The sequence below is a fragment of the Aedes albopictus genome, chromosome 1 (assembly GCF_035046485.1).
Source record: "Aedes albopictus strain Foshan chromosome 1, AalbF5, whole genome shotgun sequence".
Taxonomy (NCBI): Eukaryota; Metazoa; Arthropoda; class Insecta; order Diptera; family Culicidae; genus Aedes; species Aedes albopictus.
In genome coordinates this window covers 173,365,518-173,381,586 of record NC_085136.1, presented here as the reverse complement: position 1 = coordinate 173,381,586, position 16,069 = coordinate 173,365,518, and the positions used below count along the sequence as shown (strand labels likewise).

Sequence of the window (16,069 nt, the reverse complement as noted above, 5' to 3'; positions counted from 1 at the left end):
CCCTTTCTCGATGACCGTAACGATGTGGCCGGCGTCATTATTGGCTAAATAAAATTTGAAATTCTCGAAAGTGCTTAATGTGGTAAGCTACTCCATTTTTGTACATTAGCATTTTCTATTGTTCTGGTGCATCACGAAGAAGCAACTACCAATAGGACAGATCAGCGAAGTACTAGATTTGTAGTAATGAGCTGAATTTTTGTATGGTGAGAAGGTCAATTCTCCGTTTCTACAATGAAATGGTGCGAAAAGCGTGGGTATTATGATTCCTTGCCTAATTTAATGCTGTTTGAGCAAAACTTTGGGCAACAGTGTTGTTGTTTTCTCCATTTCTTGCAATGTAAACAATACAGTTACCCAAAGTTTTACTCAAACAGCATTATATTAGGCAAGGAATCATAATACCCACGCTTTTAGCACCATTTCATTGCAGAAACGGAGAATTCAGCTTCTCACCATACAAAAATTCAGCTCATTACTACAATTCTAGTACTACACCGAACGTGTCCTATTGTACGGTCATCTATGCTCATGCTGATGCTCATAGATCACTTTAAATCAAAAATTTTGATCGGTGTTGTATTACGCTTACCGAATATTCGAATGTTTTCCACCATACAAAATGAAATGAATGACCAAATGTGCTTATTTGTTCTAAGCATCTAAGCGATTCGTCTGCCTAAGGTCCTAATGTAAGGTATAACCAAAGTTCAATGAATCCCTTGAAGAATCGGTTGCACTTGCACCAAAGGTGTACTGCGTGGAAGAGTTCTGAAAACCTTTAGCAAGAATGTATAGATTCAACCGGGGTATTTTTTGCTTTGCATTTAGCCAACGTGAAAATGTACTTTGTTTGACTGACGTTTATCCACTAGTATACGCTCTAGTTCGCATTCTAGCTCGCCAGCCAAGGTTCTGAGAGAACGAAGTATCGGAAAAAGATACTAGCAGCAGCATGTTGAATAATTTATTGCAGGATTTGAGCTCACATAAGCTCCATATAAACGCGTGCTGTTCGCTACATGCACTGGAAAAAGCGTATGCGTGGTACCACCCATCAATTACGTAATGATTTATGGGAGTGAAGGAGCTTTCAAAATTACTTGTGTACCATACAAAAAAATCAGGGATTTCATACAATTCATCTCAGAATGGTGCGAAAAGGGATGAAGTTGCAGAAAAGTGTTTTGCTTCAATAATGGACAGCCCCTTCACAGCTACGCAAAACATCTTACACACAACTATAGCATTGATTCATTTCAACTAGCTATGTCTAGTTCTGACATCAATCCCGAGAGCTTTGCATTGTACCGTCGGTAGTTTGAGATGACGTTGAACATAATTTAAGATTGATGTTGAAATGAAGCAAAGCAAATCACATGCAAGGCCTATTTTCAATACACTTCTTCTTCTTCTTCTTTATAGCTCGACGTCCCAACTGGGACTTGGCCTGCCTCGCTTCAACTTAGTGTTCTTTGAGCACTTCCACAGTTATTAATTGAAGGGCTTTCTTTGCCTGCCATTACATGAATTCGTATATTGTGAGGCAAGAACAATGATACACTATGCCCAGGGAGTCGAAAAAATTGTCCCGATTGGAAAGGGAATCGAACCCGCCGTCTCCGGATTGGCGATCCATAGCCTTAACCACTAGGCTAACTGGAGACCCCAATTTCAAGAAATTTCAATACACTCGCTCCCCCAAATTTGTAGGTGGTACAGTCCTAGAACGCTGTTGGGGTTGCTTCCCTTCCACCGGTAATCAAAGAGCATTTCCAGTTCATCATACTAATAGTGTTGACAAGGTTTACCCTCAAACAGGCTTGGAATTGATCACCGTTCAAAGTCGATTTCAAACGACTAAGAACAGTTATCCGATGGCAGTGTCAAGCGATCGCAGAAGGCTCATCAAGTCATGTACGGCCTTGCTCGTGAGCTCTTCAGGCTACGAACTTACATTGAACGATTGCGTCTAGTTACCATGGAAGGAGTCAATGAATATTTTCTGATCTTTGACTGTCATTCGGTACAGAACCGACGGTCGTGAAGGTCGCAGTGGGAAAGAACATAATTGAACATTTTCTTTTTATTTGACGAAGTTTCAAAATTGCGTCGTATTTCACCGTAAGTGGCTCTGCATTCACTGAGTATAGCGCTTATACAATCGATAGTTACTGTTTGCTTTAGCAAATGAGCGCAAGCAAGCAACGGTTCTGCAAAACTTTCAACATGCCTTGGACCTGATTCTGTTAAAGCTTGGCAGTTGAGATTTCCCCGAAGCTGGTCTAAAGGGAATGCATAGATTGACCACCACACCCACCCCCTTTATCCCCAATGTTTAGTAATTTCCTAGTTTTTACACACAAACATCATAAGAACCTGGTGTTTCCCCCTAGTTGCTGTTCTAATAATTGGATTAAGTTAGCGCCCCTGCCTACGCATTTTGTATTTTTGTGTATTGAACATAGATCTTTTCCCTGGGACCTTAAGCACAAACGTGGTCTTATTTCAAGAAGCCGTTGGCCCGAATTCATTCGGATCCACAAACCCGGATTTCAACTACAATATTGTCTCCACAAGTTATGCCCTACTTCCTTGAAATTTCTGAATGTACAAATTGTACATTCAATTATATAGGGTAAAAGCACTAGACTTCGCCACTGCTCTGGTCTTCGCCCCCTCCATACAAATGTCATTTTTTTATGTATGAAGTGGCGAAGATTAGTGCAGAATTTTAGGGGGGCGAAGTCTAGTGTTTTTACCCTAGTATAATTCCAGCATTTGGCATTGCAGGCACTCATCTGCAATGGAAATTCAAGATAATTAATTGAAAAATTTTCTTACCAATCATATTAACTAGCAAATCAAACCTACAATTTCCAGACTAGCACTACCAGTCATGACGGTCAATAGGGCACTGCATGGAATTCATTCTTTCTCTTTCACTCTTACAGAAATTTTGTAAACAACAAGGCCAAGAAACATCAAAATCCCATACAAAATCAAAACAATGTAGTGCCCTATTCGTCTGATGGTCTAGATGGATGATGGTTAAATAGGGCACTGCATTGTTTTGATTTTGCATGGGATTTTGACGTTTCTTGGCCTTGTTGTTTACACAATTTCTGTAAGAATGAAAAAGAAAGAGAGAATTTCATGCAGTGCCCTATAACGAAAAAAGTAGTTATGGTTACCTATGGCTTCTAGGTGGTGTCGTTGTGCTTTGCGTACGCTACGTATGGTTGCTAACATCACGTTCATTGGTGACGCATCATAAGAGCAAAACCGTAGCTTGCTTGTGAACTTCATGACCAATGCCAAGCCTGCTCAAATTCGCTGTAAAAAATCAGCAGCTTTATAAGGCTGAAGTACACAGGGTCAAATATTTGACAAGGAAAGAACTCAAGAAACAACATCAGTTTGAAGAATGGGTGACAAAACGTCGAAAGACAAAACGTCGAATGCCAAAACGTCGAATGCCAAAGCGTCGAAAGGACAAAACGTCGAAGGGACAAAACGTCGAAAGGACAAAACGTCGAAAAGTGTGTGAGTGTTCGCAGTTCAGTGTGGATTTTTTTGGATTTTGTGTGAATTTAAATCGATCCTGTTGGTGGCCTGAGAGGGGTTACGATACAGTAGATCCACCAAGATGTCGGGATGATGAACTGCTTAACTGTGATTCACGAACAGTGTCTCGTTATCTCGGGTCACTGCGCGAGGGCTGAAGGTCAGTGACTCATTTTGCACTCTATGATGTTTCAGACCAGAGTTGAAACCACCAGCTGAGTGAAGATTATTGACCGTCCAGTTCCAAACTGTTCACGACCGTTCGAAACAGTCGGCGTTTCAAACGGTCGGTGAAACAGTCGGTGACGGATTTGACAGCAGAAATGAGCGAGAAAGATTTCGCGCGCAAACGCGTTTTCAAAAACATCCAATTGGTGGAACAAGGACAGCTAACCGGTCGTCCTGATCAGCTGTTGCCGGCAGCCAAGCCGCCAGCTTTTTGGCGCGGAAGTCGGGGGGTGTTCAGATGCAATGTTTATCACTCAACAAATGTATGAAAATAGTTTTTTTCGCAATAAACGTTTTAAATGTTTTAAAGTGAGGTTGATTAAATGCAATTTATATTATTTCCAAGATAATTTCCAATGTTTGTTATTCTGAAGACCTATACGTTTGAAATAATGATGTGCTTGAACAAAGTTGCTGACTAATTGGTTTCTGTAGAATACATCGAGAATCCCCTCGATATTCGACGACTGTTCTGAACAGTTTCACAAACAGTCGGGATAATCCAACTTTGAACTGAATACACAATATTATGTGAATATCGGACGAATTGCGGCAAAGGACAGCTGTTTCAGGCAGAAATTTGATTCTGAATGAGGAAAGCATTACCTCCCTTCCTTACGTTGGAATGGAAAATATCGGCAAGTCGTGTCGTAAACCAAACCAAACGCCCTTGAAGGAACAATGCGCCCGATAATCCCCACCGCCACCCTGAAAGTGCCAGAGATCCGGCCGACGATAGCTATAGGCCGCCATCGTAACCACGCTGAAGGAATTTGTGACGTGATGCTGAAAAATTGGAGAAGGTGCCACTGACAGTCGGCCACTCGCAGTGTTGCATTTGAACGCGTTCAATTTGCGTTGAAGTTCAAATACGGCACGCTGCGATCAAACATATTTGAACATTGTTCAGTTCAAAATTTGGAACGCGCAGAATGCCAACATGGTACCCTGGTACCTGGTAAACTGAAATGGTCATGTTTCTGCCATTTTTTCATCAATTCTAGGGCTGATTCGATTCACAAAACTCACTCTCTACCGAGATGGGGAACCGGTTCGATCACCGTGGATTGCGGAAAATCTAGATTTCGGTGCAGAATCTTAATGCCTGATGCCACAATGTCCCACTTCATTGTGGTTGCATATTTTCACGCAACAACGCATGTATGCAGATGCGTCACAAAGTCCTGAATAGGGCAGGACCTTGGTCAGGACGGACATAGGATTTGATGGCACACCTAAGCTCAGTTCATTTTTGACTCGCGTTCAGTTTAAATGCAACACTGGGTGCCAGTAGAAGAGACACCGAAGAAGTAAGGAATGGATAAGACAGTGCTAATATTCCCTACCCGCGAAGAACTGGTCAAGACACATGCCAACCCTAAGGTATTGTTTCAGGGAGTCTCAGGAAGGCTCCCCTCTAAACAAGTGAAAGAATGAGTTTCCCTTAAAAGAATAATAAATTTACTATTTGCTCATTTTCGACGTTTTGTCCTTTCGACGTTTTGTCCCTTTCGACGTTTTGTCCCTTTCGACGTTTTGGCATTCGACCTTTTGGCATTCGACGTTTTGGCATTCGACGTTTTGGCATTCGACGTTTTGTCTTTCGACGTTTTGTCCCTAAGCCCAGTTTGAAATATGTATAAAAACAATATTTGGTAATTAAATTTAATTATTACTGTTAAGTGGAACTGCAGGCAGAGCCAGACTCAAGCTAGGATGGTGACTATCTACATACAGGCGATACTCAAAATAACTTGAAAAGGTAAAATTTTCACTTTTCAAAAAATGTTCAACTAGCTGTATCTTTTCGAAAAGGGCATCAAATATTCTCAAATATTTACTGTAAGTTCATCAACTAGTTGTGTATCAGTGGTCCAAATCTGGAAAAGATTGGCTATTCTTCACGAAATAAGAACGATTCTAGAAAAGGGTATAATTATCCGATAGCCAACTTTGTGCTGTTATATCTTCGCATTCAATGAACCGAATGCAATGAAACTTTGATCATTTATGACTAATAAGGTCTAGTACCATTTGGGCAGGTGTACCTATTTTGGGCATTTTCCGCTATAACAAAGTCAATTTCAAACCGATTTGAAATTTTGTCCAGAGTTTGGCACGTACAGTATCCAACTCTGTACAAAAATTCAAATCAATCGGTTTGAAATTGCCTTAGTTATAGCGACAAGTGCCCAAAATACACCTGCTCAAATTGTACAATACCCTATAATGAATTTTGAAAAACATTTTACTTAATTTGAACTATTTGATGCCCCTTTCGGAAAGATACAGCTAGTTGAACATTTTTTGAAAAGTGAAAATTTTACCTGTCCCAGTTATTTTGGGTATCCCCTGTTCATACATACAGGGTATGGCCAAAATATTTGGGATAGGCAACTTTTTTTCTCCCACAAAAAAATTCAACATACTGCAACTTTTCATAGAGTGCATCAAAAAATCTCAAATTTTGACTGTTTGTCAACCTATTATATGTGCTTCATTGGTACAAATTTGGGCTCGATTGATTAATTTTTCGCGAAGTTAGAACCGTTCGGGTAAAACACTATTTTTTAGACAACTACTTTTTGAACTGTCATATCTCGGCAACCAGTGAACCGAAATGAAAGAAATTTTTTAACGTTTATCAACAATATATTTATATGTACTTAATACGACGTTATAAAATGTAATATTTTCTCACTACGAATGAAGTTATACCGGGTTGGAATTTTTACCCATATAGAGGAAAATGAGTCAAATTTACAATATCACACAAAAATTATTAAATGTGTTCTTCCTTCAATCCAAATAGGCTCTAATATATCTGATTAGAGATAATTTGAGAACAGAAGTGGAAAATCATTGGATAGCGACACTAAAATGTATTGACATTGATGTAAAAAAATACATTTTTTTGAGAAAAATCCAAAAAGTGTCAATCCATGATAACTTTTTTCAACGTTTAAAAAGTACCTAAGTTTTAATAGTTTGTGAAGCATTTACATATTGTTAGTGTACGTTCAAAATTTCATTCAATTCGGTTCACTGGTTTCCGAGATATGACAGCTCAAAAATGAGTTTCCTAAAAAATAGTGTTCAACCCGAACGGTTCTAACTTTGCGAAATATGAATCAATCGAACCCAAATTTGTACCAATGATGCACATATAGTAGGTTGACAAACAGTCAAAATTTGAGATTTTTTGATGCGCTCTATGAAAAGTTATAGCATGTTGAAGTTTTTTTTTAACCCTTCCGTTACCAACCCCCCCTAACGAGAGTGCGAAAAAAAAAACACTCTTTTCGCTATAACTTTTTTGTTTTTCAATATTTTTCAACCAATTTTTGACACAAGAAGCAGATATCTGTTGAGTTTTCCAGGGATTTTTGGAATGGCCATCTGGTTCCGGAGTTATTCCGGAATCAAAATGGGTCATTGGAATTGACCATATTGGATAAAGTGAATTTTCGATATGAGAACAGTTTAGTTTTTAGACCTAAATGAGCTAAAATGATAGAAACATATGTCTGGAAGTCCATACCGGTCACTAAGTGCCTTGGAACCAGTTTTACAGATGTTCCGGGGAACCGGTTCCGGGGTTAATTTTTGAATATAATTTAATACCATCATGCGACGCCTCAAACTTAGTGATTTTTCAAGATACATCATTCTGAACTGTTTTTGTGTAACCGAAATACTTTTGGCCATCTAAGAACCGAAAGGCGGATTTCACGGGAATTGGTTCCGGGGTCAAATTTTCTAAGATGAATAAACACCATCATGCGACATATCAACCTTCATGATTTTGAAAGTTATAGAATATTATTACGATGATTGGTCATTTAGAATGCATTTGGACATTTTGGAATCGGTTTACCGATTTTCCGTAATCCAGTTCCGGGGCAAAGTTTTGGGAATGGTGCAATACTGTCATTTGGAATTTCAAACATCGTGGTTTTCAAAATACACCATTATGTGCTAGTTTTGCGTTGTATGGAATACTTCTGGCCATTTTGGAACCGACAAACTGATTACCGGGAAATGATTCTAGCGGTTCTGGGTTCAATTTTTCGAATGTGAACGAAACAGCATCATGCGATACCTCGAAATTCGTGGTTTTTCAAGATATACCATTCTGAACTGTTTTTATGTTATCCAAAACACTTGCTCCTGGTATTTCTTCAAGGCCTTCTTCATGGGGTTTCCAGAAATTCTTACTGTAATACCTAATTCTTCTAGGGTTTCTTCTTATAATTTCTCCTGGGGTTCCTTCAAAAACTTTTGGGATGATTCAAGGCAATCTTTCTACGTTTCTTCCAGAAGTTCCTTTGGTGTTTCCTCGAGTAATTACTCCAGAAACTTTATCCTGAGATTTCTCCGAAAATTTCCCATGGAATCCCTCCTGGAGCTCCAGCTGGGATTTAACAAGCGATTCCCACTGTTTTGCTTTCAGGAATACCCTCTATGACTCCTCCAGAAAGTTTTATTGTGATACCTGCAGGAAAACCTCTATGGATTTCTCTTGACATTCTTGCTGGGTTTCTTTCGAGTAGTCTTCCTAGGATACTTCCAGAGATGCCTCTGGTGATACTTCTAGTGTTTTTTCTAAAGACTAGTAGGTATTACTAGAGAACTCTCTTGTGAAATCCCATAAGGAATGCTTGGAGGAATCCTAAAAGATGTTCTCTGAATATATACCAAGAGGAATGCCTCGAGAAATCCCTGGAATAATCTTTAGAATTATTCTGGAGAAATCCGTGAAAGAGTCCCTGAAGGAATTGCAGGCAATCAATTCTTGGAGGTAGGCCGAAACGAGTTCTTGGAGGAATCCCATGAGGAATTTCTCGAGAAATCCCAGGCTAAAATCTCTGAAGGAATTCCTGGATGGATCGCCAGAGAAACTTCTGGAAGAATCTCAAGAAGATTGTCTTGAATAACCTCACAAAAAATTCCTGAAAAAAACCAATATAAATCTCGAGAGAAATCCCTAGAAGGATTGCTGAAGGTATCATAGTAGGAATTTGTAGAATAATCCTAGGAGGGATTGCTGGAGGAATCTCTGCAAAAATGTCTGGTGAAACTACAGGGATACCTGGAAAAACCCAAGAGAAGCATATTGAAGAAATGTCGGGAGGAATCCATAAAGGAAAACCTAGAGAATTCACTGGAAGAATCGATAGAGGTATTCCTTGAAAACCCCATGGAGAAGGCCTTGAAGAAAAACCAGAAGGAAGTATTTTGGATAACACAAAACCAGCTCAGAATGATGTATCTTAAAAAACCACGAATTTCAAGGTATCGCATGATACTGTTTCGTTCACATTCGAAAAATGGAACCTGGAATCATTTCCCGGTAATCAGTTTGTCAGTTCCAAAACCGCGATGTTTGAAATTCCAAATGACAGTAGGGTCTTGTACCATTTGGGCAGGTGTACCTATTTTGGGCACTTGTCTCTATAACTAAGTCAATTTAAAACCGATTGATTTGAATTTTTGTACAGAGTTAGATACTGTACGTGCCTAACTCTATACAAAATTTCAAATCAATCGGTTTGAAATTGACTTAGTTATAGCGACAAGTGCCCAAAATAGGTACACCTGCCCAAATGGTACAAGACCCTATTTCATCATTTCCAAAACTGTGCTCCGGAACTGGATTACGGAAAATCGGTAAACCGATTCCAAAATCTCCAAATGTATTCTAAATGACCAATCATCGTAATAATATTCTATAGCTTTCAAAATCTCCAGTTAGCCTAGTGGTTAAGGCTATGGATCGCCAATCCGGAGACGGCGGGTTCGATTCCCGTTCCGGTCGGGGAAATTTTCTCGACTCCCTGGGCATAGTGTATCATTGTACTTGCCTCACAATATACAAATTCATGCGATGGCAGGCAAAGAAAACCCTTCAATTAATAACTGTGGAAGTGCCCAAAGAACACTAAGTTGAAGCGAGGCAGGCCAAGTCCCAGTGGGGACGTCGAGCCATAAAGAAGAAGAAGAAGAAGAAGAAGAAGAAGAAGCTTTCAAAATCATGAAGTTTGATATGTCACATGATAGTGTTTATTCATCTTAGAAAATTTGACCCCGGGACCACCGGAACCAATTCCCGTGAAATCCGCCTTTTGGTTTCAAAATGGCCAAAAGTATTTCGGATACACAAAAACAGTTCAGAATGATGTATCTTGAAAAATCACGAAGTTTGAGGTGTCGCATGATGATATTGAATCATATTCAAAAATTGACCCCGGAACCGGTTCCCTGGAACATCCGTAAAACTGGTTCCAAGGCACTTAGTGACCGGTATGGACTTCCAGACATATGTTTCTATTATTCTAGTTCATTTAGGTCTAAAAACTATACTGTTCTCATATCGAAAATTCATTTTTTCCTATACGGCCAATTCCAATGACCCATTTTGATTCCGGAATAACTCCGGAACCAGGTGGTCATTCCAAAAGTCCCTGGAAACTCCTAAACTAGAAGGATATCTGCTTCTTGTGTCAAAATTTGGTTGAAAAGTATTGAAAAACAAAAAAGTTATAGCGAAAAGAGTGTTTTTTTTCGCACTCTCGTTAGGGGGGGTTGGTAACGGAAGGGTTTTAAAAAGAAAAAAAAGTTGCCTATCCCAAACATTTTGGCCATCCCCTGAAGCAAAGTATTGAGATTTCATTATTGATATTATTCCTTTACATGTATTGGAAAAACAACAATAAAGTTTATCCTCACTTTACGTAGGGTATAACTTTTTTCACAGACGTTGGATCACTTTGCGGTTTTCGACAAAGTTGATTGGCATATAGTTACCTACAATAATACCAAAGGTTTTATTCATTGAACGCTTACAGCGCTACCTAGCAGCAAAATTCTAAAACTTAAAATATCTGCATACATTTGGCCAAGTTTTCCCATACAAACTTCCAGCGTTTTGAGCGCCCCCTTAGGCATAATTGATTTTGCTCAAATTTTGAACGTAGCTGGGAGTCCAAAACAACTGATTTAGGAGGTAATACTTGTCATTTTTCGAAATTTTTGGTTTTCATATAAGTGTGGGCTACCTTTTTTTTATTCCTGTTCGGGTTTGTCACTGCGACCAGTTTTTAGATCTATTGTGACATTACCCGTATCCTTAGTGTAGTGCATGTTGCATTACTCAATTGCCATTGAGGGGCAATAAAGTATCGATTTTGATACAGTTTTTGTTTTGTTTTCTTAGAAAACAAAACTGTAACAAAGAGTACTGATATTGGCCATACATCGGAAACCTAGCATCACCCTTGTTTTACTGCTAAATTCTCCCCAGTAAGAAGTTTAGAACCCGGGTTTTAACATTAGCAGCAATACCATTCCAATAATGGAACATATGTTCAGTAATAAGGATTCTAGTATGTTCCTTGCATACCAGCACTTACCTGTCTTTGAAGAGTTAGTACATACATGGATCCCTAACCCGATTTGATGTCCTTTGCATCAAGTTTAGCCTGGAACAGCGAGGTTTTTAACTATCTGCAAAGTAAAGTTGGTTAACTAAGTTTTATTCAGAGACCGTAAGCCACCACGATACCAGTGACAAGGACTAAATACTATGACTCCTTGAATTGCCAGAACGCATATTCCAAAATTGGAAAAGTAGGACGACACTAGGTTTCGGTAGATTTTACTCCGTAACGCAACACGAAAAGGTGATCTACCCACGTTATGGGCTCCGTTAACGATCGAGCATCTTTGAAACCCCCTCAATCATTCATCCATCAGCACGGGTCACCTGATTCATCAAACGATATTCTACAGAAATCGCTTTTTGGTACTCATGTTGATCACTGCCAATGCTGTTTTCCGAGCGAACCGAATTCACAAATGCTTTTGCCTTTTGCCACTCGGGTTTTGAACTTTTCGAGTGACAACTGGCTATACTGCTAGTTGCGTTAATTATCAAGTAAAAAATCTAATGTTCGGAATTTCCATTATCTCATGCCAAAAAAGTGTTCCATAAATAATAAATGTATGTACCATAAAAATGTGCAATGTGCCCGTAATTAATTGAAACATACTTTATAGAAAATGTACCAGTAAACATGAAATTTTCTCATTGAAAGAAAAATTTCGCAGCAATGAATAATACTGATATGCTCCATAATGAAATACAAATGCTCCATTATAAATTAAAAAGGCTCCATAAAAAATAAAATTGTACCCATAGAAAATTGAATATTGTTTCATAAAAAGTAAATTGCACCATAAAATAGCTAAATGCACCATAAAGTTATTAAAGTGCACCATAAAAAATATGAATTACTCCATAAACAATTTAAAATTCTCCATAACTTTGAACTAACTGCACCACTGAAGCAGTGTGACGTAGTATTGAATAACCGCATTTAAATTATAACAATATGGACAATTTTCATTTTTGTATGGAGCAATTCATATTTTATATGGTGCAGCTAGATCATTTTTATGTAGAATTTATCTATTTTCTATGGTGCCATTTTACTTTTTTATGGTGCAGTGCAACTTGATTTTTCTATGGAGCAATTATACAATTTTCTATGGGTATGATTTTCATTTTTATTGGGCATTTCTAATTCATTATGGAACATTTGTATTTTATTGTGGTGCATTTCTGATTTGTTTATGGATGCAAAGTAGCACAACTAATAAGAAATAAGTGCAGAATTAGCATTTAAGTTAAAATACACGTTAATACAAACAAAAAAAGAAATTGTTACGTTTTACCGGTACATTTTCTATAAAGTTTGGAACATTTTCAATTATTTATGAGTAACTAGCTGTACCCAGGCTTGATAATCCTCCTCGAAATCAAAAGAGTTTTGCCACATGCTCTAGAGCGGTGTTTTGCTTTGGCCTCGTCGCGAGGGAGCGAACGAACCCCAAACAGAGAGGAAATAAAAACTGAGCGAGGAAGAGGGGAATGAAAATAGAGTCGATGATTTTTTTCGGGTTTTTGAGTGCGATTTTCGCCTCGAGAGTCTTTCTTTGTATGGGAGTGGAACTCGCGAGAGCTTTTTGAGTGTGAGTGGACGTGAGAAACACAACAAGAAATTATGAGTGTTGGACGAACTCCTCGCTGCGCGGCAAGCTCGCGCTCGGTGCTGTTGAGGATTTGCGTTGTGATTTCTGAGTTTTATTTTCACTCCTCAGAAAATCGCCAAAATCGCTTCCTCATTTTCTCGCGAGTGAGTTTCTGTCAAGCCTGGCTGTACCCAGCAAACTTTGTCTTGCCTGCTGCGTTTTTTGACGTTTCTAGTTTCTAGCCAAGCCCAAGTCCCCGGTGAAAAAGGTACCGTAAAATGGGGTATCTTTGATAATGCGGGTAACTTTGATAGTGCGACAGACATGGTATAGTTTATCTTATAACTATGGTTCCTTCAATCTGTTAAGTAAAAGGCAAACCCAAACCCAAACTATACATATGAGAGTCCATTTTAAACGTATCTATATATATATATATATATATATATATATATATATATATATATATATATATATATATATATATATATATATATATGTATATATATAAATGCAGTGGCATACGTGGGACCGCGCATAACTTGCGAACGGATGGTCCGATTTGGGTCGTCTAAGTTTTGTTCTGTTAGTTTTCACCCAAGGAAGGTTTATGAGGCCTAAAACATGGGAAAATTGAGAGTTTTTGAAAATCGATCTTCTATACATTTTGTGACCGGGGACTTCGTCTTGGATAGAAACTTGAAACGTCAAAAACGCAGTAGGCAAGACAAAGTTTGCCGGGTACAGCTATTTTTTATTAAAACCAAGTTTATATTAAACTTTTTGGGCAAAAAAAAATTGTTGATATTTTTGTCATTTGGCAACCCCTTCAAACCATCTGCTGGGCGACTTTTTTTTCAACTATTTTTTCAATGATTGTCCTCTTATTTTCGATAGATTTATCATAGAAGATTCCAAATCTGACCTTGAATCTCTTAACGAAGTGTAATTTTACTAACTGAAATCGATTTAGTAAATTGGGACGTTAATCTCCATACATCAATAAACGCCTGAAAGTATGCAATGCCCTTGTGATTTCATGTAATTAATTCTTTTGTGTTCAAAATTTGATTTATAACATTAAAAACAACTGAAAAAAGAGTGGAACGACCGAAAATTGCGTAAGGAACAACAAATCATGTCACGCCTTAGAGTCGGACACACAAGGATAACGCATCCACACTACTTGTCGAACAGCGATAGGCCAGTATGTCCGGCATGCACAGTTCCGGTTACCGTAGAACATCTTCTAGTCAACTGTCCAAAGTTTGAAACAATTAGACTTAATATGCATTTACAAACCAGTATTGCAGATATTCTACAAAATTCCAATGTAACTGAATCAAAACTAATAGCATTTTTGAAAGCAATCAAATTATACTCTGAAATTTAACCGTTCGATACAAATGTTAGTAATAATAAGTCTTATGATTTTCGGCAACGCAGTCTTTATTGAATTAAACGAAATTTAAGCTATCTGCCCGACGTTTCGACACTGGATTGGTGTCATCTTCAGGGGGTAAATATTCGTTTCGTTATATGTCCAATGTTTAGTCTAACGGTAACTGTCGTGGTTGTTGGTTTAGGTACATACTTTCTGAACTCAAACTGTAAACATTATTCTTTTTTTCTCGCACAACTTGTATCGGCAATGGCGCAATTTGACTATCTTTCCGTTTGTCTTATGGATGGTCAACGTGCCCTATCGGTGATATTGAGTCCCTCTTACTAATGTTATTATCTCTCCTAGTCGTTTTTCGTTCGTTATTGCTCTTTATGTCGTGCAACACTGCTGCGTATGTTGTGCTGAGTTTGTCTATATCTGTTCTCTTATTGACTGTGTGGTCTGTGTTAGTGATGTGACACATTTCTAAAAACGGGAGTGTGGATTTCTTATAACTATGGTCAATAATCTGTGTGTGTTCTAAGTCAAATCGGTGATCTTGTTCTATACAATGTTGTATTAGTGCTGTCGTAGTTTCTATGAGTGATGCTTTAGCTATTTCTGTGTTAGTGTTGTTATCATTTTTCAGTTTTTTAATTTGTTTATATTCGCTCGGTGTCCAGTTAATCTTCTCCGTAGAGTGTTTGAGGTCATACCAATATAACAACTTGCGCAATCATTGCATGGTATTTTGTAAATAATGTTACGTCTTTGTTTACGGGGTGTTTTACATGTGTGTGGAGGTTTTTAATTACGCGATTCTGTTTTGTTGCAATGGCAATGTTTGGATAATCTTTTGCTAAAATTTTGGTGATTCGTTGTGAAAGCGCGGGTACATATGGTATTGCTTTGTATATCTTAACATTATTGGTTGTTTCAGGTGTTTCTGCTGCTGGATTATCGGTGCACGAAGGATTGGTGATGGTGTCGCTACAGGTGTGATCTTTTGCGGATGATGACGTTTGGTGGACATTGTGATCGATGATAGTGGATCTATTCGGTTGAGGACGGGACATCCCCGGTTGTTGCTGTATCTGGTTGACATCATTTGGTTGGAGTTGTTGTGCTACGGGTTGTGATTGGGATGTGGGCTTGGCTGGCATAACGGCCGACGAGGTGGGAGACTGGCGAGATGATATGGGCTCGGCTGGCAGAATGGCTGGTGGGGTGGTGGGCTGGCGGAATGTTGCGGGCTCGGCTGGCAGAATGGCTGGCGGGGGTGTGGGCATGGCTGGCAGAATGGCTGGCTGGGTGAAAGGCGCCTGGGGTCCAATGGACCCCAGGTATCCCTTTTAGGGTTAAGGGCGCCTTTGATTCTGTTTCAATAGGCATATTGTCGGAAAAACTGCACAACAGTGGACTTCCAGGAATTTTAAATAATTTCTTGTATAATTTGTTGTCAGAAAAACATATGAGCTTCAATCTCGGACAACTGACAACTTCCAGAATTAGCTACATGGGCCTACCCCAAGGCTCATGTTTAAGTCCCTTGCTTTCTAATTTCTACGTGAAAGACATTGATAGCTGTCTGGAAGGACAATGCACGCTAAGACAACTTGCAGATGATGCTGTGGTTTCTCCCTAAGGCCCACATGCAAAAATGTTGCAAAGACCATTGCAAAATTCCTTAAACAATCTTTCCATTTGGGCAAGAAATTTAGGGATCGAGTTTTCTTCGCAAAAAACTCAATTGGTTGTGTTTTCTAAAAAGCGGAACCCAGCCCAACTGAAACTCAATCTTTTGGGAATAGAAATCGACCAGTCTTTGACTTCGAAATACCTTGGGGTCTGGTTTGA

At 38.8% G+C, this 16,069-nt stretch overlaps 1 protein-coding gene across 1 annotated transcript in view; it reads right to left on the bottom strand.

Annotated features, from left to right (window-relative positions):
- Positions 1 to 15,501, bottom strand: part of LOC134289831 (uncharacterized) — a 40,091-nt gene extending 24,590 nt beyond the window's left edge. The window contains exon 1 of the mRNA XM_062856436.1: positions 15,136 to 15,501. Coding sequence (XP_062712420.1) covers positions 15,136 to 15,501 — 366 coding nt within the window. The remainder of the gene's footprint in view (positions 1 to 15,135) is intronic.
- Positions 15,502 to 16,069: the final 568 nt, after the last annotated feature.